Raw genomic sequence first — 27,413 nt, forward strand, 5'->3', positions numbered from 1 at the left:
GGAAGAAGAAGAAAAGGAAGAAGAAGAAGAGGAAGAAGAAGAGAAATAATAGATTTAAACGCTGACTAGAAATCAAAAACATTTAGGAAAATAGATAATAAGATTTTATTTTTTTTTTTACTTTTTACAGTTTAATTGCATTGTTAATGAAATGTTTAGTTTTGATAAAGTTCAATTCAAAATTATAAAAAAATTTTCTCTTTCCCTTTTACAATTATTAAAATGTTCAATAATTAATATAAAAGCATTTGGGAAAATGGTGTGGCAGCTCCTACCATTATGACTGGTTGTGATGGGATGATTTACCATTAAATGGGTGCATGCAGGTCAGTGTGACGAAACCAGGAGTCGTTACAGATGGAAATATGGGGGTTACTGCCGGGTTAGAGGAGGAGGTCACTGACCTTTACTACAGTTGGATGTCTTGCTCTCTTTCAGGATGTGCCGAGCCAAGTGCTGCTGTTCACACTGTACTGCTGTGTGTTTTTTTAAGGACAAGCCAATTAAAGACACAAGGATGAACGACAAGGACGTCATTTATTTACAGGTGAGTGAGCTCTTGGCCTCCATGTGCAGTGAATGTTTCAATAGAAACGTGTGGACTTCTTCAGGGTCCGGTTTCTGAATGCCCATTTTATAGTGCCTTGCTACGGCGTACACCGGCCTATTGTCGAGATCCATAACTGGAGGTTCAGTCGAGTCCCAGTGGCGATTGTACTTAGTTAGGAATTAAAACTGAGATCTTTGTTTCCAGTGCAGCACTTCAGCACTAAGTCACACTTGCCTACGCAGAACTCAGATCCTGGCCTTTAGCTGAACTTCGTGTTAGTGATCGGCCAGCCTACCCCTAGCAAGGTTGCAGCTGCCGCTTACTGGGAGAAACGGGGCCAGTCAGGGTCAGGGCTTTGAAGCTGCCCCCTATCTAAGGGGTCCAAAAGCCTCTGGACTCAGTTCTATCGTCACCACCGGGCTTGGCTTAGTGGTGAGGGTGTTGGACTGCAATCAACTAAGATGTGAATTCAGTGCCACCCTGACTGCACTTTGTCTGAGCTCAAAGGCGCTATATAATGGGCTGACACCTCGGCAGGTGAGCCTCCTAGTGGCTACGGCTTAGTCAGCATCTAACAGTAAAGAAGTCATTTCACCTTTTTACTTTTTGTCTCCTTCAGACATTGTGTGGTGGTGTCATGCAGCTGCATTTTTTGCAAGCCATTCTTATCTTTCGTGAAATTTTCAATTATTGTAAGAAAACGTTATAGAAACCAAGGATATGTCCGTGGAATGAAAAGCTTCTGCATAGATGTATATAAAAGGGGAGAAGAATGAAGATCAGGAAGATATCAAATGGACAAGAGGAAATAGGCGAAGCGCGATATAGCAAGGGATCACTGTGTATATAATAAATTATATATATATAAAAAATATATAAAAATAAGAGACATGCCGATTAAAGACGCAAGGATGAACAACAAGGACGTCATTTATCTACAGGCGAGTGAGCTCTTGGCCTCCTTGTGCAGTGAATGTTTCAATAGAAATGTGTGGACTTCAGGGTCCGGTTTCTGAATGTCCATTTTATAGTGCCTTGCTACAGCGTACACTGGCCTACATTGTTGAGATCCATGTGTTAACCCCCCCACCCCGACACACTTTACAAACTAAGGATGCCAAATACGAATGAAAAGCTTCCTCACAGATATACGAAAAGGAGAAAGAATCCCAGAATTGTAAAACTTGGAGAAAGACATACATCACCACAGGGAGCCACCTAGCAGTGTTCTGCAAACCACAAGGGACCAAGATCACCACTGCTGAACCAAACCATAAAGAAATCCTAAGTGGTAATAAACAAACATGTATCAATTATACCTTATGTAATATTTCAGTATATCAAATGTATTCTACTTGTTGTATATTATGATTTGGATTCATTTCAACTCTCACCTCGGTGTCCTTTAGAGATTAGGCAGAGAGCTAATGATACTCCAAATAGCACATGCCATATTCTCCACTGCCCAATTATGTATATGCAGAAAAGCGAGGAATAATTATATAAAAAAACGCGACGTTGCAGTCATCTCAGGTGTACACCAGACTAGTGGGCCCTTTTCCACGGCCTTCTGGACAAGGTACAGGTACAACTTGGGAGAGCAGAAAAGAAAAACCACAAAACTCCAGTACAAGTTTAAAAAAAAAAAAAAAAAAAAAAACACCCAACACCACACACCTTGGCAGCAGACAACATACACAGGAACAACATTAGTTGCCATCACTATATGTGCATGTGGCCAATCCAGCACAGAAGCCTTTCTATCAGCAACCGGTGTGATTTTACTAGTGGCGAGGATGGACTGCAAGTATGCAAAAAAGGCTGGAAATTCACAATGTCAACCACCATTCTTGACACAGCAAGTGCGTGGGGTTCAAATCTCTAGCCTAGTAGAGGTTGTATTCTCCCAACAAACATGTACTAGACAATAGTTTAGTTGTCGATTCCAAACAGGTTCTGCAAAGGACCCAAAGTTTGGACCAGAAACCCAGTGTCCTAAGAAGAGATATTGGATTGTACAGGCCATGTAGTCTAGTATGTTGACCAGCTGTCTCCAGATAGTATGCGTTTAGTCAATAGCTGTCGATCAGGTTCACATTTATTGTCCCACGGACATTCACTTTTCAGATGGGATGTCCAGGGGAGGGGTTTGTGAACACAAACTACAGCCAGATCACTGTGCTAGAGCTTGAGGGGCATCGGTGAAGTTTAAATCCTGGAAGATAAAAAATAGATTCAGTAGACTTCTACCGGTGTTAATACAGTACAATATTCCTGTCTTTGTAACATAACTGTAGAACACTACTGCCTGACTTTTCAAACCTTGGTCTAAAAAGCATTGATACATTTTAAAGAGTATGCCCATATTTTGTTTTATTCATCAGATTTATAAAACTTTAAAGCTAAGACTATGCAATAGTTATTTACCTTACTCAGGGTGTCGGACCTTGAACTTGATGTGCAACCACCAACATAATCCGACCCTCCAGTTTTTCAGATTTCTCATGGTCAGCCAGTGCATTCAATGGTGATATCTTCTGGTGGGGTGGTGGTAGTAGTAGCAGCAGCAGAAACTGAGTGAGCCACAAGCTGAAACACTCTTGCTTCCACCTCTTTAAATGCTCAAAAAGGAAGCAGGACTCCATGGCTGTCAAGTAAAACATTGAGTGTACAACATGCTTACAGCTACAAAACTGTCAGAATGGGTATGGGTGCAAATGTGAAACATTACGGCGCCTGGCTTCAGCACAGTGATGGCAAAGAGAGCCGGGACTTTGAAGCAGCACACCACCAAGGCTAAAAGGTGAAACCATTAAGTCTTTCCTGTGCCACCATGGATCTGATCCTGTATTTCACTAGCATGAGCTTGGAGAAAGACTGCTTACTACTTATTTGTGACACTGATATATTAAAAAAAATTTTTTTAATGAAAAGCCTGAAAGCAACATTTGCACTGAAGGAGGCAGGACATCTTCCCGACTTGAGTAATGTTCAGCAGATTATCCAGTTCAGATAAGTCTTGGAATGAATGCCTTTAATGGTACAACTGCTACAGAACATTTACAAACAAAAATTCCACACATTGTATTTAAAATGTATGATACCGCCAAACACAAACATCCCAACAGCATGGAACAGGCCCTTTTTCTATACTCTGTGCTCCAGAATCCTAAGGTCAACAGCCTGGAAAACACAAGGTTCTTTAGTGTACCTCACACTAATCTTGGCATCATGTTATTGCAGCATAATGTGTGAAGTATTCTAGATTTTGCACATCACTTCCACAGTCAGCATTTAAACTATTAGTTTGTATCTTAAATCAGTGTGGTACAACAGTATTGTATTCTCTTTGGTTAACGAGAACAAATGTTAAGCTTTATTAGGGACAAGATGTTTGTCACTGGAGAAATGTTCAATTTCACACCTGAACCCAAAAATCCCAGATTTGCTGTTCCATCATAATTAACAGGTGGTTTCCCTTCTCTTTAAGCATGATGAGAAATACCATTAAAAAAAAAAGTCAGAAATATGACCAACTACAAACAGCTTTAAAATTGACATGTTAAAAGAGCATTTTCAGTGTTAGGAAACCTACCTCAGCCAGCAAGTGTCGAGCGGACAGTCTCTCAATTTTGCAGCATCTGAAGGAAAAAAAATCCTTATTTATTCTAGAGTGCACGGTCAGTCTAAAGCTCAAAATTTTCAAATCACACTTGACTCTTTCCCTCCAATCAAAACCATTCACTTACTATGTTACTTTTGTGAATGGACTCACCACCCCTCAGCTTAACAGATAGGGACGGACTTTTGCATCTTTTTTTATATTCAGGACCAGAAAAGACAGCTGTGGAGGGCAGGGAGTAGAACTTTTGGTTAGATGGGGGGATGAGATATCTAGGCAAACCCAGCACATTCGCTAAATCACTCTTGGATAGGCCCTGTGCTACTGTCCTGATAAGTCCTTAATCTGGCCACAAGCGGTTACCAACAATAATTAAAAAAAAAAAAAAAAAAATTTAACTTGCACCCCCCATACTTAAAGGCCAAATACCTGCCACTGGTGGAGCCGGCGTCTCCTCTTCCATCAATACAAGAATCTTGAGGTGCCTGTACGCCAAGAGAATCACACAGCAGATTTCTTGTAAAGAACCTGGACAGAATTATGCAAACCAGTGATCGGCGATTAACTCGGATGTCTCCAGTGCAGGAACACAAAACACTCGTCTGTCAAAAACTACACTGAAACAGCAATGCCAGTGAACTTGCTGTATCATAAATTCCACCAATAGAAGCCTACTTCAGGTCTAGTAAGTTATTGTTCAAAAGAGGTTTAATTGTAGTAGGGGTGGAGGAAGAAAAAGGCACCTTTGAAATAACGGGGATGAATACAGTTTAAACTTGTTAATTTTCATTGTAAATTACTACGTTTATAGAACCTGAGGAAGGTTCATATCCAGTCTTATTCGGCCCCCTAAACGTTCCGTTACATATCAAACTTCTGCCACAAATAGACAGTAACGGTCGTTAGTTACATGCGATATCACTACTGCTATACACGAATTAAGAAAAGGGGCCAGTGAAGCAGATAGGATACAACGTTTTGGACTTTTCTACCCATACCCCTGGGTTTATTATTGACGTTCTTTTTTACGAGTGTCTGACAGTCGTCCGAACTTCTTCACAACAGAAGCCTTCGAGAAAGTTCGGTGCTGTCGGACGGAGGAGGGTAAGAGCACAGAGGGTCACGTGCCGCCTTGACCACAGAGCTCAGGCCAATCCGTGCTATAGGTGGTCAGCTATCGAGCGAGCGGACTAATGAAATACTCACACACGAAAACAGCTGCACTGCAGCCCACTTACTGTTTCTGCGGAATATGAAGCACCACAAAACACCAACGTCCTACTTGATGAACATTTCGTATATTCAACTGCGTTTATGTGGAGCCGCGTCAAAAATGCAAACAACGATTTTAATATTTGCCTAAAGGGGCCCGAGTTGCCTCGAAAGCTTGCATATTGTAATCTTTTTATAGTTAGCCAATAAAAGGTGTCATTTTGCTTGGCTTTTCTCTACATTTCCTGTCGGGAACAAGTTACAAATCATTTCACCGTACATTCCCGTTCTAGTGTGATAAAAATAAATTTCAAACACATACGAATGTAAATACTGCTTAGCGAAATTTAAATAAGGGACTCTGAAAGCAACAATTACCTACCAAAACTAAACTGTTTGGATGACGCAGCGGACAAGTTTCTACACACCACTTATTTGTAAAACATTTTCACTAAGTACCGTCGTAAAAACAAGCCATTATTATATATATTATATATATATTATTATATAATTTTAACGGCTTGTGACGCTATGCGCCCCACTCCAAGAACTCACAATGGCGGTTTCGACGCGAATCGTCAACTTTGGATGCAAACACAAGCGAGTCGCTTTCAGATGGACTCCTCATACAGCTCGAAGGACTCAAGTACAATTAACCAGTAAACGTCCACTAAAATAAACACGCAGGGTACTTCATTTTTTGCTGCGATAATTGTACTTCAAATAAACTAACGGAAAGGAAAAAAATGGCTATTTGTGGGGGATACGATAAAAACATTAATAAAAATAACAAAACGGCGCGGACAAGCAAACGAGCCAAACAAATATTGCTTTAAAACACAACATGCAAGATGATAAATTTTATTAACCCGTAACAACAGTCCTATATAAAATGGACTAACAAAAAAACACATTCCACTCCATTTAAAGCATGCTAACTCACCCGAAATCACAGAAAAAGCCCGGCAAGATGCTGGACGGTCCTACGACCTCAAAACACGCCAACAACTCCTCCAGCTTGAAGCGCCGTCGTGACTGAGCTCCTCCTCCTCGTCACTTCGCGAGTCCTCCTTTAAGGCGGAGTGGGCGGAGCTCATTGTTGGGGCGGCGGGACGAGGATATGACGTCTGTGTACTTTTTCCGGGTTACGTTGAAGATACGCACATTTTCTATATTATATCTAAATTTGAGTATTTTAAATTTGTAGTCATAAAGAAACTACAGCGTAAACATTATGAATCCGCCATTATGAATATGCAAAGAAAAAACCGAAAAATGCGCGCATAGGCGCCAGCGAGGAGTTGAAGTTGCCCGCCTGCCCAGAGGCGATGACGAGCACGTGGCGTCTCAAGCCGTCGAGAGTCGGGGCCGCGTTTGCTGCTACGCGGTGTTTTTTCTGTTATTTCTGCCTCGTTATTATGTCCAAATATCAAGAAAAGAAGTGGATATGAAAAGTGTAACAATGTCTCTGCCATCCAAACACAGTTCAGTTATAAATATCGGAAGGCTGAACTCAGCGTTGTGTTGGCACTGCCAGTGGTGAGGGTCTTTGGCTGGAGTTTCAGTGCCCTCCATTCATGTTTGTGACAAATGATTTTTTTCCCTGCCCCACACTTTAAAATTACAAATCATACAATTCAGACGTGATAAAAGTGTACATTGGAGATTTTCATTTAAGGAGATTTGTATACATTTAAGTCACAAAACACATTTTCTACAATGCCCCCCCATTTCAGGGCAGCACAATGTTTGGGACACAACAATGGCAGGTCATATTTAGGACTTTGTCGCATATCTTTTACATGCAATGGCGGTTTGAAGTCTTTGATTCATGGACATCACCAGATACTGAGGATCTACTCTGGTGATGGTCTACCAAGCCTCTAATGCGGCCATCTTCAGCTCCTGCTTGTTTGGGGGGCTTGAACCCTTAAGTTTTCCCTTCAGCATATAGGAGGCCTACTCATTTGTATTGAAACAGGTGACTGGCTTGGACATTCAAGAATTTCCCATGTTAGTGCTTTGCTAAACTCCTGTGTGGCCTCAGCAGTACATTTGGATCATTATCTTGTTGTAGGATTAAGTGCCGTCCACTGAGTTTGGAGTCATTTACTGGAACTTGAGCAGAGCAGGTGTTTCTCCACAGCTCAGAATCCACTGTGTCACTGCCATCAGCACTTCCATCATCAAAAAGGAGAAGTGTGCTGAGACCTGTGGCAGCCATACATGCCCAAGATATAACACCCTGGTCTGCCTTGGATCTTGAGCAGTTCCGTGTCGCCTCCACACTTTGCTGTTGACGTCACTCTGTTGCAGGCACATCTTTGTTTCATCTGCCCACAAGACCTTTTTCCAGAATTCTGCAGGCTCTTTGAAGTCCTTTGTCACAAACTGTAACCTGGCCGTCCTGTTTTAGTGGTTTGCACCTTGCGGTATGGCCTCTCTATTTCCGTTCATGATGTCTTCTGCTGATAGTCGCCTCTAACACCTCCACATCGTCCTCCTGCAGACTGTTTCTGATCTGTCAGACAGGCGTTTAGGCCTTTTTCTTTCCCATAGTGTGGATTTGTCTGTCATCAGCAGTGGAGGTCTTCCTTGGCCCACCAGGCCCTTTGTGATGACTGAGCTCACCGGTGTGTTCTTTCCTCTTCATTATATTCCAGACAGCAGATTGATGTCATCCTAAGGTTTTACCAAGGTCCCTTATGGTTTTGCTGTTATTTTTCATCTCATAATTGCATCTCTGACTTTTGCTGGCGCAGCTCGTGTCCTCATGTTCAACAATGGCAACTACAGACTCCATAGGGTCAAAGCAAGCCGAGGTGTCTTAGAAAGCAATGAAACCCACCTGAGGAACCACAAACACCTGTGACACCAATTGTCCCAAACATTATGGTGCCCTGAAATGGGGGGTCTGTGTAGTGAAGTGTTGTGTGACTGAAATGTCTGTAAGTCGCCTTAAATGAAAGTCTGCGATGTGCACTTTAATCACAATTCTGAATTGTTTGATTTGTCATTTTAAATTGTGGAGCAGAGGGAGAAATCAAAGAAAAAGGTGTCTTTGTCCCAAACATAATTATAGAAGGCACCATCTCTGTCTGCGGTGGGCTGGCGCCCTGCCCGGGGTTTGTTTCCTGCCTCGTGCCCTGAGTTGGCTGGGATTGGCTCCTGCAGACCCCCGTGACCCTGTAGTTAGGATATAGTGGGTTGGATAATGGATGGATGGACTGTCTCTGTCTGTCCCTGTTGCTGTCTGATTGTTAGTCAACGGATGAAATCAAATCAAATCACAGTTTATTGGTCACACACAGTTACACACTGTGCAAATTAAAGTGAAATGCTAAGGTCCAGAAGGTGAAGAGAATATATAAATATTATGATTATAGAAAATCAAAATCACACATCATATCATAAAATGTTAGTGGCATCAACGTGAGTGAGCGGCTACTGTCAATCCCAGGCCTGTAGGAGGCAGCAGAGCGCCCCTCTCTTGAGGTGCGACTTTACTTTCATTTAGGTTGTTTCTCCTGGTCCTCTTGGGTCTCCTCCTTCATTTCTTTGGGTTTTCTGTAGTTGAGCCAACATCATGAAGTCGAGACCACGGCATGCACCATATGGACTATCATTAGCCTGCCGCACAATCGCCAAAGGACACAAAGAAGTGAGAGTTGAAATGAGTTCTTTACTGCTTAGTCACTAAGACACTCTGCTGCAGTGGTGTCAGTCTGTGATATAGCGCCTTTAAGCTCATACTTGGTTTAGTCAGTGTGAGATTGAATTCACATCTTAGCTAACTACAGTCCAACACCCTGACCTCTAGGCCAAGACTGGCAGTGCCAGCACAACTCTGAATTCAGACACTTTTGTACCCCTTTATTGTCAACAAAACACAAGCACCTGAGAAATAAGATGAAACGTTACGCACTCGTGATTTTTCTCTCCAAGTGATGGAGGATGACAACACAACACTGCAGACATGTGTGAACTTGGCCATCATAATTGAGGAAATGGAGGACATTGAAGACCTTTGGGATTTCACCAGTGCTTTTATGGTGCTTTTTGGACTCCTCTATGCTCTGAATATCGAGGATCCGAAAGGCTCAAATATACGTTTGAAGTAGTGGAGAACATCTTTGTGGATCTGAGAAATAACTGAGTTCAGTCCCTAAAGAATAAACTGCCCAAGGACAGAGATTGTTCTAGATAAAGAAATGTCTCTTTTGAGTTTGTACGTTCATAGATTACTGTCCTGCAGAATGTGTTAAATGTACGTTAAAAATCCTTCTGAGAGCTAGTGCTCTGTTCACACCATCCTGTGCATTGATTGCCTGCGTTTGTCAAAGATACAATGAACGATATCTTTGAGATCTATAAAACGTTGCTCGTAAACCTGTTTCCAGAGTCCCATGTGTTTCAAAGATGGTGTAAATTTTATATTGAATTTGGAGATGAAGAGCTGTGATCATGAAAATGATATCAAGTATTTATCTTAGCATTCTAAATGTTCAGAGAGCAGGAATATCAAGAAGTGAATGGATTCTGTGCGGCGATCGCTGCCTGCGCCTCCTCTTAGTGCGGAGGAAGTCAGTTTAAGAAGCGCGTAGTGATTAATAACTGGCTCGGGGAACACAACACAAAGCATTTAATGTGCGACACAACTTATAACGGGGTTTGAGAAGATCTACTAAATGAAATATTCATTTTAAGATGAAGTTTAATTTACAACATTCTACTTTAATGACAAACTACGAGAATAAAGTTAACATGTCGACTTTAATCTCAACATTTAGTTTTTTTTTTCACCGTGGCCCTAATACGCTTCCGTACAGAGACCTGTTCTTATCAGTGTTGGGTTGTAATTGCTCATAGAAATAATTTGATGTAGGTGAAGTACATTTCCTGCGGTGGGTTGGCACCCTGCCCGGGATTGGTTCCCTGCCTTGTGCCCTGTGTTGGCTGGGATTGGCTGCAGCAGACCCCCGTGACCCTGTGTTCGGATTCAGCGGGTTGGAAAATGGATGGATGGATGAAGTACATTTCTTTTCTGAATTTTAAAGCGCAAGCATTGTCAAATACACACTTGTGTAATAAGATCCATTTCTTTTGCATTTACCACATGAAATGGTTTGTAAAATGTTATTACTGCTTTCAAAGCATGTTGCACAATAAATTGGATGAAACCCAATAAAATCAGTCTTGTCTTTTTTGTTTCTTTAATTTGAAAAGTGTTTTCATTTTCGAAATTGCAAACTTATTCTCTAACAGGACCAAACTAATTGTTAGACCCCTTTATTTGAGAGAGGTGTGGGTGCGACTAAAACCTGCAGTGTCATATTAAAATACCCAGAGGTGGTGTTAAAATTAGACAATCAATCGGTACAATGAAATAAAACCTAGGAATTCCGTACAGTGTGCATTGGTACTCTGCCATGTGAAGCACATACCTTGGATCAGACGGTGCAGCGTTTATTTATAACCCGTGAAGTGTTAATAATTCACACTATTGCGATACTCTCCAAAGTAGAAGGATGGAGAAAGTGCTGCCTTTGGTAATATCACACAATCAAACTGGATTTATTGACTTCCAATCTTTGACGCCTGTTTAATGTAATATACCAACCTGTAAAGTCAAACACCCCGGAGATGATATTATTGTTGGATGCAGAAAAAGCATTTGATGTGATTGAATGGAAATACCTTTTTACTACATTAGAGAAATTTGGGTTTGGCCCGAATATTTGTGCATGGATCAAACTACTGTCTACCAATCCAGAAGCTTCAGTTTGTATTAACAACATTTGTTCAGATTACTTTAAACTAGAACATGGTACCAGATGAGGATACCCCTTGTCACCACTGCTATTTGCAGTCGCCATTGAACCACTGGCAGTTCACTGTCAAAATACCTTATGAGATAAAAGGGATTATCAGAGAAGGACTGGAACAGAAAACTTCTCTCTATGCAGATGATATGGTACTGTAGAGATCAGACCACAAAATACTGAGCCTGCAGTCCTAACAACACTTACAGAATTTCAAACGATCTCTGGTCTTAGAATTAATCTGAATATAAGTGTACTCTTTCCAGTGAATTCTCAAGCATACAGTATTAGATTGGACGCCCTACCTTTTATCATCGCAGATCAGTTTAAATACCGAAGTCTCAACGTCACAAGTAAACACAAAGCTCTTTATCAACAAAATTTTGCCGTCTGTATGGAAAAAATTAAGCAAGACTTGCATAGATGGTCAACCCTTCATCTCACTCTAGCTGGAAGAATTAACGTCGTTAAGATGAATATCCTTCCTAAGCTTCTTTTTCTATTTCAAAACATTCCAATATACATCAATGTATTATTTTTTAAGCAATTAGACTCAACCATAACCTCATTTATTTGGAACCTAAAACATCTACGTATCCAAAGGGCGACCCTCCAAAGACCTAAGGCTGAAGGTGGCATGGCTCTACCTAACTGTCAGATTGATTACTGGGCAGCAAACATACAAGCTATAAAAACCTGGACACAAATAGATGAACACACACAGGCTTGGTCCACAATAGAAGTAAAATCCTGTGGTGCTTCTTTATATTCCCTGCTTTGTGCCCCAATAAATACAAGTTATCGCCGATTTATACTAATAATCCAATTGTGCTTCACTCACTCAGAATATGAACCAATGCAGAAAGCATTTTAAGATAGAGAAGCTTTTATCTGTGGCACCTCTGCAAGAGAACCCCCTTTTTCAACCCTCGCAAACATATGCAGTTTTTAATGTCTGGAAAACATTTGGGATTAAATCACTCAGAGATCTTTATATAGACAACATCTTTGCATCCTATGAACAATTACATTTCAAATTTAACTTTCCAGCAACACATTTCTTTCACTCTCTTCAAATCAGAAACTTTGATTAAACAGAACCTGCCCGATTTTCCTCATCTTGCACCCTCCTCTAATATTGCTCAGTCTCCAGGACTCGGACAGCACTTCTGCAATATATAAAATTATTTTACACTCCCTCCCTTTCAAAGATCCAAGAGGACAATGGGAAAAGGATCTCTCACTCCAACATATCAGAAAAGGAGTGGAAGGTAGCAATGCAGAGAATTCATCCATATGCACAAAGCATAGAATTATTCAACTTCAAATTATATATCGAGCTCATGTGTCTCATTTAAAATTGTCCAAAATGTTTCCTGGCCGAGACCCAACCTGCGAATGTTGCAATCGAGCTCCAGCCTCACTGGGTCACATGTTCTGGGCCTACGCCACATTAACATCATTTTGGACCAAAATCTTGAAGTGCCTTCAGACAGCCTTGGTGTCCCAATCCCACCTAACCCACTACCAGCTGTGTCTGGGGGGCTACCAGAGGGGCTTAGAGTGGAGAAGGACAGACGATTGGCACGCAGACTTATTTTACTCAACTGTAAGAATCCTAACTCTCCTCTTTTAAGTCAGAGGGTAACTCAGCGGTTCTCAAACTGTGGGGCGCGCCCCCCTAGGTAACACTAACAAAAAAGGGGGCATGAATGTTGCCATATGTGGCGTAATTTCGCTATTCGTAGGGAAATTTTAAACTTGTAGCGGTGTATCGGCAGCAAAAAATATAGGAATACATTTTATTAGGGTTTCAAAAAAACGTTAGGGGAGCGCAATTAAAACTGTTATGAAAACTTGGGTCGCAAATACTTAAAGGTTGAGAAACGCTGGGGTAACCGATGTTTTATATTATTTGAAATTGGAAAAAAATCAAATTCTCACTTCAAGGATCTGCGCAGAACTTTTTCAAAACCTGGCAGGATCTCATCAATGACATTTTGGAATAAGCTCTTAAAGCACCGAGGAAGCAGAGTCTCTCCGCATTTCTGTTTCTTCTCCATTTATTTTTATCCACCTAATAAACTCATCAATTTATTCCTTTTTTACTATTTTTAAGTTTTAGTGCGTTGGCCATACTCTCTTTCTCAGGGATTGGGGTTGATTTGTTTTCAGTCCTATTTTTTTGTAAAATTGATCTATTTGTATGGAATGATGACAATAAAATCAATAAAATTTAAAAATAAATAAATAATTCCCACTAAAAGGCAGTGGAATATGAAGTGGTGTACACTGGAGCACTTGCTGTGCTAAAATGGACACTGCTGGGGAGTGTGACTTTTAATAGTTACTGTAACACCATACTGGTGGCACCCTGGCAGTGTTACTGTAAATGTACACCAACATGTCTGCTATGTAATTTAGGAACATATAAACTTGACTGTAATTATCTCCGTTTTCACAACTGCTCAGATTTCACTTTAGTAAACCTTAGCCTACTGTTTGTAACATGAGAAATCAAGCATGTGCCTGCATGACGTGTGTTTTCTTCATGGAACCAAGGAAACTAATAAATCAAATGAAAGGCACTATATAACCGAGAGATGGATGGATACAACTCTAATTGCAAAATTAATTGGGACACTGTGTAAAATGTAAATAAAAACAGAATGCAATGATTTGCAAATCTGGAGCTAAGTAAGATACACAGCAATTCTCTGTAAGGTGTTCAAAAAGCATGGAATGTCCCTAATCGTAACTCTGCGTGACAGTAGAATAGTCCTTAGTTTGAAGGGAGACAACTTGATAGAAACATGAATGGTCAGACAGACTGGCATCAAGGGCACAGAGTTTCCTGACCGCTGCGTAGGACGTTGCGTAGAACGGTTAAGAGACGTAACCTACATATTTAAGCAGAATGACATAAGTGTCCCTTTCCCCCTTTCTTTCTTTTTTATTATCATCCGTGTTTGGTGTGAACTGTTGGCTTTGAGTTTCAATAAAATCTTGAAAATGAAGACACTTGGACTGTGGAGTTTTTTTGTACGTCCGGAATGCCTACATGGTAACTGCATTGGAACTGCTGTGAACCATTTGGAAATTTTCATCAAGCGCAGCTACAATTCAAGTCGGCCATCTGCCATTGGAGGACCCGAACTAAAAGCACTGAGAGAAAACCAGGAACTGTGCCTTACTAATTCACGTGCTGAGCCAGTCAACTGTGACCATACACGCAGGAGGGTAAGAAGCTAAGATGGATCTGAAAGGACGACGTGGCATGGCCAACTCTCTAGTTGTCTTTCCTAACCTTGTATATGCCAAGTAGCACAGTTGGCACACAGAAGGAAAAGAGACCGCGCAGCGAGTCGCCATCAGTATCCACATGGAAGTGAACAGAAGTTTGATCGCAATATGGAGATCGTGCAGAAGAAGCGGGGTGAACTCTCCAACACTAAAAGACATTAAGAGCCTTAAAATAGGTGTAAGAAATTGGAATAAAGTACGGAAGGCATACATGAAGTAGTGAAGGGGCAGCCAAAGGTGGAGGACTTTAGGAAGCGGTGGCCTGCCCTTTTCATGTTACTTTCCCCCCCTCAAGAAGTGTTTGTCTTACAGTATTTGAACTTTTTGGAATTAATTTCTTTAATCGTTTCATCTTCTTCCTCTAAGATTAGTGCAGAGTTCCTGCAGATTATTACAATCCTTCTCCAGTCCAAATTTCATGCACAGCCGGAGAAATACACAAATAAACTGAGAAGCATCATCAGACCCAGAGAAGGAGCTGCCCGCTATAAGAGTGCATGTTTCATTCAATCCATGGATTAGGTGTGTTATATTTGCGACTAGCATTAAGGCAGCAGTCTTCATGTCTTAGGCAAGTAATTCATTTATTTGCTTACTTATTTCTTGCCCACATGAATTTAGTAGGAATGCCAGTGCTGAAGCCAGGATGATTGTATTTGTCAAGGAGGGTGCACAGCCCATGAAAAGAACCAAGAACAACTTTGTTGGTGTGCACTATACGGCTCAAGGCAGGGTGACGACAGTTGACCTGGAGAGGCAGCTGAAAATCCCAGCACATGTCCCCCAAGACCACTCGGAGACCTGACATCATCCTGGTTTCTGAGGTTCCAGAACAGCTGATCCTCCTGGAGTGAACTGGGCCTTGGGACGAGAGGATGGATAAGGAGCAGAAGAGGAAGAGGGAAAATACCAGGAACTGCTGGAGGCCTGCCACACAAAAGAGTGCAGGACAAGGTGCACGCCAATGGCTACCGAGGGTTTGCAGGCCATTCCCTCCACACAGCCTACGGAATGCTGAGTATCACTGGTGCAAGTAGAAGAGCCATCAACAAGTGCGTGGAGGCTGCCGAGAGGGCCTCGAGATGGATCTGGCTAAAGAGGGGTGGCATGGGGGGACCACAAAATGCCACTTGGACACAGGCCGAGACGTGACCACCCCGAACCAGCCTGCGACAACAGGAAATAACACTGATGACGTGTCCATGTCTGCACATCAGAGGATATGCGATTAACACTGGGGCTTGAGTGAGTGAATATTAATATAGGTGTGCTCTGCTGTTAGAGAAATGACGTCAACACCAGGAAAGAGTGCGCGCTGAGGTCCGTTATTATTTACCTTGGTGAGGATGAAGACAATCTCATCAAAGAATATCTGGTAAGGCGTAGCATGCAACTAGCATTTATTTATTTAGTTATGCGATTTGTGTTTTTCCTCAACTATTACATTTGTGTGTTCAGATTTACTACTTTGTGGTTCCATCGATTGAACATACTTGACTTGTTATATAACACTAGTAAGATGTTAACATTCAATGCTTTAATTGTTCTTAGGGTTTATTTATTTAACTCCTATATCGATGTTAAATTTCACAATATCATAATGGATGAGCATTTGTGCGTCCTCATCTTTTTCTTGTAGGGGATGATGCTGAAAAGAGAAATAAAGACACTCCGTCTGTGAAGAGCGCGAGGGACCCTTCATCACCACCTGAACAAGTCAGCACTGTTACTGAAGGTGTAGCCGTGCTAAATGGACCACACTGTGCTGCAACAGCTTGGGCGACGTTGTTTGGACTCATTTATACAATCAATCTGAGACACCCCAAGGAATTCAAATGAAAGTTCACCTTTGACGTTTTCTAGAAAGTGTTTATAGGACTGGGGGAAAGCAGAGATCTGCCAGAGTGCAGAGCAACTCCGCTCTGATCAATCAGTCCATTTGTGTCTTCTGTTTATTATAACTATTATCACAAAACCGTTTGTTATTTGGAGGAGAATATTTCTTGCTTTGAGAATCGCACTTAAAATTCCTGTGATATGTCGCATTGATCCCTCTGACCGAGGTTGTAATTGGGTTTGAGATCTCCGCATTACTGTTTTAAAAGAGGACGCTCAGCGCACAAACTCCAAAGCAGCATTTGAACATTTGTAGCTCAAACAACATTAACAAGATTGGATTTTCATTGTATGTTCTGCTTGTACTTGAACCTCTGGTAAACTGTTCAATTGGTTCTTATGTTTTATACTTAAAAGTGTATAAATACAAGTATTTTTATACTTTATATTGTTACCAGGACATTATTTAGGTTTTATATACCTGAGAAGTTGCTGTTAATCCCTTTCTTGTTGTATTTTCATCTTCATGGATGTTGAAGTGTCCTGTACGTATTGATCAAGCAGTTCAAACTGTGAAATCACGTTGTTAATTATTCTTAATCAGCTACTCACTCAGTCTGCTTTAGGTTGTAGAGTACGAATTTTTATGTTACATTCAAATACAACATTTATACAAACTATAATACACACACATGTTAAATATACTAATTCATTTTCTATAAAATAAAATACTAAGGGTGTTTAATTAAACTATAAATGAACTCCTGGGGAATTCTGCTTTTACAAATCATCAATGTCTCTTGGGTCTGCTGGTGGTGGTGCTGAAGATGCTGGTGGTGGTCGATCGTAGTAGTGGTAGTGGATGATGGTACTAGTGGTAGTGGCTTGTGGTGGTGCTGGTAGTGATTCTGCTGGTGGTGCTGGTAGTGATGCTGCTGGTGGTGCTGGTAGTGATGCTGCTGGTGGTGCTGGTAGTGATGCTGCTGGTGGTGGTAATGATAGTGATTCTGCTGCTGGTGGTAGTGGCTTGTAGTGGTGCTGGTAGCCATGCTGCTGGTGGTGCTGGTAGTGATGCTGGTGTATTTCCTCTGTTGTCCATTTCTATTTCTTCCTGATCTTCATTCTTCTCCCCTTTATATACATCTGTGAAGAAGCTTTTCATTCCACTGACATATCCTTGGTTTCTATACTGTTTTCTTACAATAATTGAAACTTTCATGAAAGATAAGACGGTGTGCAAAAAATGCAGCTCCATGAGACCACCACAGAGTGTCTAAAGGAGACAAAAAGTAAAAAGGTGAAATGACTTCTTTACTTCTAGATGCTGACTAAGCCGTAGCCACTAGGAGGCTCACCTGCCGAGGTGTCAGCCCATTATATAGCGCCTTTGAGCTCAGACAAAGTGCAGTCAGCGTGGCACTGAATTCACATCTTAGTTGATTGCAGTCCAACACCCTCACCACTAAGCCAAGCCCGGCAGTAACACCAGAACTCTGAGTCCAGAGGCTTTTGGACCCCTTAGATAGGGGGCAGCTTCAAAGCATCGCTGGTGACCCTGACTGGCCCCGTTTCTCCCAGTAAGCGGCAGCTGCAACCTTGCTAGGGGTATGCTGGCCGCTCACTAACTTCAGCTAAAGGCCAGGATCTGAGTTCTGAGGTAAGTGTGACTTAGTGCTGAAGTGCAGCACTGGAAACAAAGATCTCAGTTTTAATTCCTAACTAAGTCCAATCGCTACTGGGACTCAACTGAACCTCCAGTTATGGATCTCAACAATGTAGGCTGGTGTACACTGTAGCAAGGCACTATAAAATGGGCATTCAGAAACCGGACCCTGAAGAAGTCCACATTTCTATTGAAACATTCACTGCACATGGAGGCCAAGAGCTCACTCACCTGTAAATAAATGACGTCCTTGTTGTTCATTCTTGAGTCTTTAATCGGCTTGTCTTTAAAAAACACACAGCAGTACATTGTGAACAGCAGTACTTGGCTCAGCACATCCTGAAAGAGAGCAAGACATCCAACTGTAGTAAAGGTCAGTGACCTCCTCCTCCAACCCAGCAGTAACCCCCATATTTCCATCTGTAACGACTCCTGGTTTCGTCACACTGACCTGCATGCACCCATTTAATGGTAAACCGTCCCATCACAACCAGTCATAATGGTAGGAGCAGCCACACCAGAGTCAGACTTACCAGTAACATCCTGCGGACCTTCTCTAAAGCCCTCTTACGACATGTAACTAACAGGAGAAGTGTTAACATTCCTGCAAATGCTGAAATATATCTTAGTGATCCTGTCGGCTCGGTCTTATTTTTTTGTAGGAATGTCGATATAAACAGGCGACTACTAAAAATCTGCAAAAAAAAAGGACAAAGAAAGAGAATTAAAGGACATGTCCACAAGTTCCTCATTCCAGGAGTGACTCCACCTCAGACAGTGTACTCAAATCCATCATGACCACACCAACCTGTTTGAAGACTACAATAGGAGACCTGACTGAAGACTTCCACTAACCAGCCAGATATCCAGTGAGTGGGTGTCAGACAAAGACCCCTTAATCTGACTAAGTGAACCTGAGCACTAAGCCCCTCTCACAGCACCCCCTTTATTGTAGCAGTCACACAATGGACCATCATCAGCAGCCCAGTGACAAACATGTATAGCAGCCATCATGATGTTCAGACTACACCCTTTATGGCCAACCAAGTAAAGACTAACAGACACGGAGTGACTCGGAGTCCGCTAAGGAGAGCAAATGGTGAGTGACACATTGAGAACATTGATTTTGGCCTCCAAGGACCAGGGTTCAAGTCGGGCAAACAAAGCCACCCGAATTATCCAAGTTATGATGCAACAGTGAACTGTCACCTCAGTCAGTAGTTAGAAATAAAACCTAGAGCTTGGTGAGCCCAAAAGGCCATTTTAAGTCAAACTGCATTGAGAGTTAACCGTGCATTTAATACGGTTATTTGGCCGTTGGTTTCCAGAAAAATGACATTTATCTTTACTTTTATTTGTTCTGCACACCCAGTAATAAATCAACAGCGGCCGCGCGTTTCACCCAACAGTCCATCTGAAAACTGACGAGCACGCGCAGCCGCGGGGACAAGAAACGCAACAAGTCGGCGCTCCGAAAAGGCCAAGCATGTAAAACGCAGCATAAGCAACACACAAGAAGAGCAACAAGTGTGAGACAAAATGAAATTAGGGGTATGGAGAGCCTCCAGCAAAAAGGTCAATACAGCGCAAGACATGGCACATCTGGACAGGGAGACCGACTATGACAGGACCAACATAATCACACACAGGCACAGGTTAATTCATCTAACACGGCACACGTGAACCCCAGTCTGCTTATTCTTAGTCGCCAGCCCCACCACATTTATTTATATTATATATATTATATAATAGTAAAGTAAAAACAAACATCCAACTCACGTCATCCGCCATCAAAGAGAGGGGCCAACAGGTATGTGATAATATTAGTGAACTTTGCACTCGTTACCTTAAACATGATTATCAAATTAAAACAAAATAAACAGACATGCACGATACACGTGTTTGTGGACCTACCATGTTCTATACGCCAGCTTTTTGTTTTTTAGCATGTGTATTTATTTCCACAGACACCACCATAAGTTGCATCTTGAGCACCTTGAGAAGCCAACTAAAGTTGAGCCAAAAACTGACAAATATTTTGGTTATAAAGCAAGTAGATATTTTTTTTCATACAAATTAATAAATTCCAGCCCACGGGATCTTAGGCAGATGTTAGCAATCCGGCCAACACAGCTGACAGATAGATAGATACTTTATTAATCCCAAGGGGAAATTCACAAAAAAATAAGGCTTCTAACAAATAACTTGAAACCTGCCCCCACATTAATGGAAGCACACAGAGCCTCCCCAACCAAAGCCACCAGGTTAGTTACATTTAGTTGACTTACCAGCTTGGGTACAAATAAAGCCTCCGGTAATTCCCCCAGAAACTTCAACCCAATTCTTAATTTTGCTGCTACTTTAGTTCAATATTTTCAGAGGTAGCTGCAGTCTGGTAATGATGACATTGCCTTGTGCACCGTATAGGATGCCTGGACCCATTCCTGGCCACACGTTGGATTTCCGAAGCCGATGACTCGTACTGCAAGTCCAAAAAACGGTCATTAACCCTAAGGTTGCCGTCTGTGACCAGGCGAAACTCTGGAGGGCTGCACTTGGTCTGTATTGGTGCCTGAGATGGACAGTGGCAGAATGGCTAAACACAAAGCATACAGTTAACAGAAAGCTATGTAAGAGAGTACAGCTTGCTTTAGCTTATATGGCATCTACACACGTTTTTTTTTTCCCAACACAATCAACATTTCAAAATGAACTCGGCTGGCAGAATCTGTTGTACTGTGAGGAGTGCATTCGTACTAACACAATGTCACATTGAACACTCACACCAAGATTTCAACACTAGGAACGTTAAAAAAAAAAAAAAAAAAAAAAAAGTGTGTGCAACTGTATGCTTTGTGCTGAGCCATTCTGCCACAGTCCATCTCAAGCACCAATACAGACCAAGTGCAGTCCTCCAGAGTTATCCATCAAAATAGATATTTCAAATATTTTCTTTTTGTTCTTAGCATTAGCCACATCATACATATTGCATACCTTGGGTTCTTTCCTGCCTTGCATTTACAGTTGCTGGGGTAGGCTCCAGGTTACCAGTGATCATGTTCTGGATAAACAGGTTTATATAATGTATATATTGTTTCCAATCTCAGACGCTGTCCTTGTCATTTTGTGCCTGTCCATACTCTTATTACCTGCTCTTGCTCTGCTCATTATGGGTTTACTGTTCTTATGGTGGGCTATTCAAGTCTCACTGCCCCTAACCTTCACACGTCATGCTTGTCTTTCTTTGTTTCCCTCAACACAGCTAGGTGGGGTCTGCACACTGATTCGAGCCTAAGACCCCTGTTCTTCCTATGCCCCCATGATAACACCTGTCAGAACACAGCAGAATCTATTTTTTGTGATTTTTGATATCTTTTCAGGCCTGCAGGTGGCAAAATTCTGTCTATAAATTGTATGTGCCTAAGATGGAATCGGAGATTAATATGGCTAGTAGAAAATAAAGCCCAGAATGGGAGATTTTTGAACGAAATATTGAAGGAATTCATTATAAACACATTTTCTTGGAGCAGAATATGTTGTGTGTAAAAAAAAGTAAAATACCCTCAAACCTTTTATTACAAATTGGGCCATTCTGGGCAATAACCGGAAAAGATGAAAAGTGTCAACAGTCAGCACACATCTGTTCAGCACAAATGACATAGAAAATATTTCAAAAATGTAAAAAAACTGTATAAAATTGCTCATATTCAGTATCTGATTTTGATTGTGCTTGTTTATATCAGACGAACACAAAACCAGATAGTAAACCATGTGGTGTAGTAAACTTCCACTAACATTAAACTAGTATTATATCCAAACCCATTCAAGTGTACAGTTCTGTCTGATTGTGACACAAAACTAAACTCCATAGTAGCTCTTTAACCTTAACCATAATTGCTAAAACTAACACTGAAACTAATTGACGTCTCTCCATTATATAACAAAAACTTGGGACGAGACCTGTTCAGGGAGACGAGACCTTTTCAGAAAGACACTTTCACGTCCCGCGAGACGAGACATTGTGCCAAGAGATTTAACCAATCTCAATAAAAGACGCAGAGTAGATGACAAAGTAGAACGTCGTTAAGAATTCAAAAACGCTGGCACAGTACACATGCAGAGCAGGTTAGAGATAATGGAAGTAGGAAAATTCAAGTCTCAAAAAAAAAAAAAGATAGTAAAGATCACATTAGTGCAAACAAAATATTACTTGGTGAAATAACGGAACAATAAAGAGAGATCGAATAGTGTTTGAGGATGTCTGGAGGAGAAGAGAGAGACAACGCAGTGAGACAAAGGACAGCTGCTGTACAGGCTTTTAAACGTTCGACGCGCCACACAAGATGGAGATCACAAGGCAGCAGCTAGCCAGCAGATGATTGAGCAAAGAGGAGGTAAAAAAAAAACAAAAAAACACACAACTGTATTTTTTTCCCCGTTGTATTACTGTCTAAGAGGGGTTTCAGAGGAGCGACCTAGTCTCCTTGGGGTGCGTTCAGCCCCTCTTTTCACAACGGCACGTAGCACACGCTTGGTTTGGGGGGCGAGCAAAGTGAGTAACAATAAAATTATTAGTAAAAATAAATATATAAAATATATGATGAAGTAAAACTAAAACTAAACTGAATTTCCAAGTAAGGTCAGAAAATAATAAATAATAAAAACAAATGAAAATGCAAAACTTAAATAATCTTTTTGTATTTTTCTTTTTTCCTTAAGATAACTGTCAAAAATGTTTTGTGGACCCAAGCAGATCAATAATACTCAGTCCTTTTATCTTAACACATTTTATTGGGAATCAAAGTAATATTGCTGAAAACTCACCTAACAGGTCTTTGTAATACATTCATGCTCCCTAAGATACAGTGTTAGCCCCGTATAGCTGTAGCCCTGCTATGAGATATTATGTTTTGTGGTCTGTAAGATGGAAAAACCACTAGATTTTCAATTTACTTGTTATCAGGTGCATTTCTCACACAGAATTATATCTTACTTCTGAATTTGTATAATCAGTTCTTCAGGCTCTATGACGACTCTGGTTCTCAAAAGCTTTCTAAATGCTCGGCATTCACTGTACATGTAATTTTACTTAAATCTCGAACAGTTTCAAACTGAATACAGTGGAACCTCGGTTTGCGAGTATTTTGCAAGATGAGCAAAAACGTTTAATAAATTTTGACTTGATAAACGAGCGAAGTCTTGCAGTACGAGTAGTACGTATACACTTTGTCTGCTGAGTGTCATGTGATCACAACTGAGCTGATGGTTCTTCTCTCTCTCGCTGTGGGATTGTGGGCAATCGTCTCCTATTCTCCGTCTGAGTTGGCGTGCCTCACTCATATAGTCAACATCCGTTTACTGCAGCATTAGCATTGTGACTGTGTGTGTGTGTGCTGTCACGTGCGAGTCCCCGTCTTGCACCCTAAAACATGAAGCTGAGTCTCAGCACTTTAGCAACACCAGCTTTATTCAGCTTGAAACAGGAACAGTGCGGTTATTTATTGTAGCGAGATCTGCCGCTCTCCTATACACAGACACAGTAGTCAGGCAGGGCCCTGCGCATTTATAATGTTCCTTGTATCACCCATCGACGGCAGGCGCTTATAGCATGTCTGTGATCTTTTCGGATTCACTTTTACGGCGAACTGCTACAGCGCTGGGAGACTGCGATTGCTTTGGGACACTCTTCCGCGTGTCGTCCCATTGGGTGGAATCCCACAAGAGTTTAGAAACTCACTCACACCAGCCATGATTCTTTTCAAAGGTAAAGTGCAGGTTAATTTGTTTTATGTATTTTTACTTTATATTTTGTATTAATCATTTTTATATTAATAGTTTTGGGTTGTGGAACAAATCATCCAAGTTTCCATTATTTCTTATGGGGAAATTCACTTTGATATACGAGTGCTTTGGACTACGAGCATGTTTCTGGAACGAATTATGCTCGCAAACCGAGGTTCCACTGTACTATTCGTTCAGACAGTCAACAATGAATGTAATATCTGCTTAAATTCACCTACTTTTTGTAGGAGACATTTCATTTCTTCTGCAAGGTCTCCAGTCTCTGTCCGATACATTTTAATTAGGGTGGTGGCATGCATATTGAGAGATGGCAAGAATGCAGACATCGACACATTAGCCTCTTGAATTCTGCAAGTGAGAAAAATTTACAAACTCAGTTTATAACGTTTTATAATACAACACCACATTTTCAGTCAAACTTTACCATGTACAAATGGGTACTTACTTGTTGCTCCGGATAGAGGCCAGGCCACCATTCTTTGATGGCACAGCAGGGGGTGCCCTGCTTCTAGAAGGGGCGAGATGTATGTGTGTATACTCGCATAGTCCCAGAATCGATCACTGGCTTTCCCCTCGACTCCTCAATGGCCTTTCCCTTGTTTGTCTCCCACCAGGACAACTGTTAGAAAAGCTTGGGGCACTGGCTCACAAACAATCACGTGAATAATTCAAAAGTAGACGTCCAACATAATCATACCTTATTAACCAACTTCTACAACAGCGTCAGTTATAAAAGATGGCATCAATTCTGAGTTGCTTCATCTTGAGGGAGGATAAAAAAAAAAAGTAAATTGAAGCACAGAAAAAATTAAAGTACCTGTTTAAAATTCAACTATCGTTTTATGAACTTATCATTCATTCCTAAATGTGCCTACTGTATAATGAAATGTACACTCTCCGTACTGAAATTGACTCCAAACTCAAACCCATACTCTACAGCAGGGGTAGGCAACGTTGGTCCTGGAGTGCCACAGTATGTGCAGGTTTTTGTTCCAACCCAGTTCCTTAACGAGAACTCAATTATTGCTGATGAAGCACATATTGCTTAAGTGACATTTTAATGCTTCATTTTAGTGGTCTCGCTTGTTAAGGTTCTCCAACCTTAATTGCTTATTTCAATCTTAAACTGCTGCATTCAGTGTTTTAATTGCTCCTTATTAGCAATAAGATGTAAAACCGGGGTAGGCAATGTCGGTCCTGGTGAGCCGCAGTGGCTACAGGTTTTCATTCAACCCAATTGCTTAATTAGAAACCAATCATTGCCAATCTCAGACCTTATTTAATTTTATGGCTTGTTAGTCTGTGCAATGTAAGGCTTTTATATCGTAGATTTTTTTCCTTTCCAAGGATATCATCCAAATGATTTGAAGCCTAAAACAGATCATTTTCAGTCTGTCACATTTTTCTATTAAGTGTTTTATTAAATCAAACCGTGCATGATGAACACACACAGATGTAATTGGAAAAAAACTAGCTGGAGAGCTGCTAGCTGCTTTGTCTTTTACATCTTATTGCTAATAAGGAGCAATTAAAACACTGAATGCAGCAGTTTAAGATTGAAATAAGCAATTAAGGTTGGAGAACCTTAACAAGCGAGACCACTAAAATGAAGCATTAAAATGTCACTTAAGCAATATGTGCTTCATCAGCAATAATTGAGTTCTCGTTAAGGAACTGGGTTGGAACAAAAACCTGCACATACTGTGGCACTCCAGGACCGACGTTGCCTACCCCTGCTCTACAGTACAGCACTTGCTAGCTACTTTACAAAAAGAGGAATACTGGCTTCAAAAATGGATACAAACTAATTCAAATAAAATCTCTTTTCAGATTTAATGGGGGTTCACATATGCATTAAAAATATTTATAAATAGCAATCAACTTCATAAATGAAGCGGGTCGTCAGCCCCAAATCTCACTTTTAAAGTGCGCCTTTCAAAATGTCCGCCTTGGAGTTCACGCACTTTCTGCTTCTCAGTTTACACAAGGGTGGCGTAACTTTGGTGAACTCGTAAAGCAAGGGAGCATTAGCTTATACATATGGACTCGTTTTACCCTGTAAATTGACGTTCATATTGATGACTAATACCTAACTTTGCTTCTGTAATTACAAACCTAAACTTCAAACTGCACTTCTGAAAAAGAAGCCTGAAATCTTTCAACCTAGAAGAGCGGGCTTAAATTGTCAGTGGCACATTTCAGTTGTGTTACGTACGAAGTTTATAGCAGCGCCGAGCCATTGAAAATTGACTGCCTTCGAGCATTTTACTGCGGATCAGACGATGCCTAATAAGTTGGAATGACTGTCATTGCTGTCGTTTTAGCTCCTTTCATTACTCGTAACCCTTTGTAATAAAGTTTGTATGTACGTCACCGCCACGGCCTTATCCACTGCTGTATAATGGCGTCGCCGGAGCAAATTGTAAACCTGCCCACAGAAAGCATTGGCCTCGTGCAAGTTTGGAATTTACAAATGAAAAATGATTCAGTGGTTTCAGATCGATTATAGAACGCCATTGTACTCACGACATTATTTCACAGTTGTGAAAATGTTACAAAAAGGCGCATTTTTGAGCCACCTGAAACAGGCGAGAAGAGAAAAATGTGGAGCGAGTGATTTCAGCATGTGGCGAAATAAAGCCATTTCGCAGTTTGTGTCCCTCCTCATTACATTAACGCTATGGGTTCTTTGTAAGCAGCGGAACAACAACACAGGCTCTTAAAAGGTTATGTACTCCTCTCGTATTGGAAACCAACCATAAGTAAAGTTCCTGGTCTCTCAGTTAAAATCTCTCTGCGGTAAAGAGGCAGGTGTTACGTCGGACACATTTCGCGAAACAAACACTAAACGATTGAATGCATTTAGTAATTCCAAAATAAATTAACTGCCCTTATATAATGTTTCCATGTTATACAAAACAAGAAAATCTTCGTGCTTACCGTGTTTGAACGATGTATGTTGGAAATGCACGTGTTGTTGTTTCAAAGAGGCGCAGTACCATGCAAGACGCTTCTAAGCATGCGCGCCAGTAAGAGCCAATCAACATTTTCCTTGCTTTTTTTTATCTTCTTCAAAATGAAATTGGTGTACAGTAGTTCACTGTAGTAAATTGGCAAAGTGGTTTTGGATGAAGGCATTAGATGTGATTTTGGGCTATACAAAAATAAATTGTTTTGTATTTCAGAAAATATCATTTAAAAAAGTAAAAGAAACACTTATTTGATTTTCAACTTAAAAGGGAAAAACGCAAAACAATTACTTTTTTCCTTTTGTTCTTTCGCATATCAGAAAAGAAAAATGCAAGAAACGAGAACGAGAAAACGCCTTTTATTTATTTTGTCTGAATCGGACGTTTTTGTAGGTCAACAACCTGGTCAGGTAATGCGGCACTTGTAGCCATAGACATATATAGATAGACGCCGCATTCACTGTGTTACCCAGTCTACACGATACGTCAGCGCGTCCGCCATATTGCGAGTGGCAAAAGTGCCATTGAAACTAATACAGATGGACGTGGAAACCGGGTTTTCTGATGAAAAACCAATAACGTTTAAAACAGTATCGTTTACATACAACAGATTTTGGCGAATCGTTTAAATGTA

General features: G+C 41.0%; 1 protein-coding gene and 1 long non-coding RNA gene across 4 annotated transcripts; both read right to left on the bottom strand.

Moving 5' to 3' along the window:
* Positions 1 to 268: 268 nt before the first annotated feature.
* Positions 269 to 6,418, bottom strand: LOC114666117 (uncharacterized). 2 transcript variants are annotated; one of them, XR_003718529.2, is made up of 6 exons: positions 6,328 to 6,418; positions 4,602 to 4,700; positions 4,300 to 4,394; positions 4,146 to 4,191; positions 2,978 to 3,197; positions 269 to 2,765 (listed from the first exon to the last, which is right to left on the bottom strand). It is a non-coding gene; the product is annotated as an uncharacterized LOC114666117 (long non-coding RNA). The 2 variants fall into 2 exon arrangements; XR_003718528.2 differs by lacking the exon at positions 4,300 to 4,394.
* Positions 6,419 to 17,038: 10,620 nt separating this feature from the next.
* On the bottom strand, positions 17,039 to 26,829 carry LOC114666122 (uncharacterized). 2 transcript variants are annotated; one of them, XM_028820858.2, is made up of 7 exons: positions 26,751 to 26,829; positions 24,256 to 24,572; positions 24,029 to 24,158; positions 20,297 to 20,490; positions 18,542 to 18,703; positions 18,240 to 18,347; positions 17,039 to 17,618 (listed from the first exon to the last, which is right to left on the bottom strand). In XM_028820858.2, the coding sequence occupies exons 5-7, from the start codon at positions 18,608 to 18,610 to the stop codon at positions 17,217 to 17,219; spliced, it is 579 nt and encodes a 192-aa protein (XP_028676691.1). In that variant the 5' UTR covers positions 18,611 to 18,703; positions 20,297 to 20,490; positions 24,029 to 24,158; positions 24,256 to 24,572; positions 26,751 to 26,829; the 3' UTR covers positions 17,039 to 17,216. The 2 variants fall into 2 exon arrangements, with proteins under 2 accessions (XP_028676691.1, XP_028676692.1); XM_028820859.1 differs by lacking the exon at positions 26,751 to 26,829 and having other exon boundaries at positions 24,256 to 24,775.
* Positions 26,830 to 27,413: the final 584 nt, after the last annotated feature.

The sequence above is a fragment of the Erpetoichthys calabaricus genome, chromosome 15 (assembly GCF_900747795.2).
Source record: "Erpetoichthys calabaricus chromosome 15, fErpCal1.3, whole genome shotgun sequence".
Lineage (NCBI taxonomy): Eukaryota > Metazoa > Chordata > Cladistia > Polypteriformes > Polypteridae > Erpetoichthys > Erpetoichthys calabaricus.

Excerpts from the sequence above, each read along its gene's own strand:
- LOC114666122 (XM_028820858.2), bottom strand. The coding sequence starts at position 18,610 with ATGTTAACACTTCTCCTGTTAGTTACATGTCGTAAGAGGGCTTTAGAG. Across the intron at positions 18,348-18,541 it reads AGGTCCGCAGGATGTTACTG|GATGTGCTGAGCCAAGTACT; the intron begins GTAAGTCTGACT and ends GCTCTCTTTCAG. Across the intron at positions 17,619-18,239 it reads AGGACGTCATTTATTTACAG|ACACTCTGTGGTGGTCTCAT; the intron begins GTGAGTGAGCTC and ends TGTCTCCTTTAG.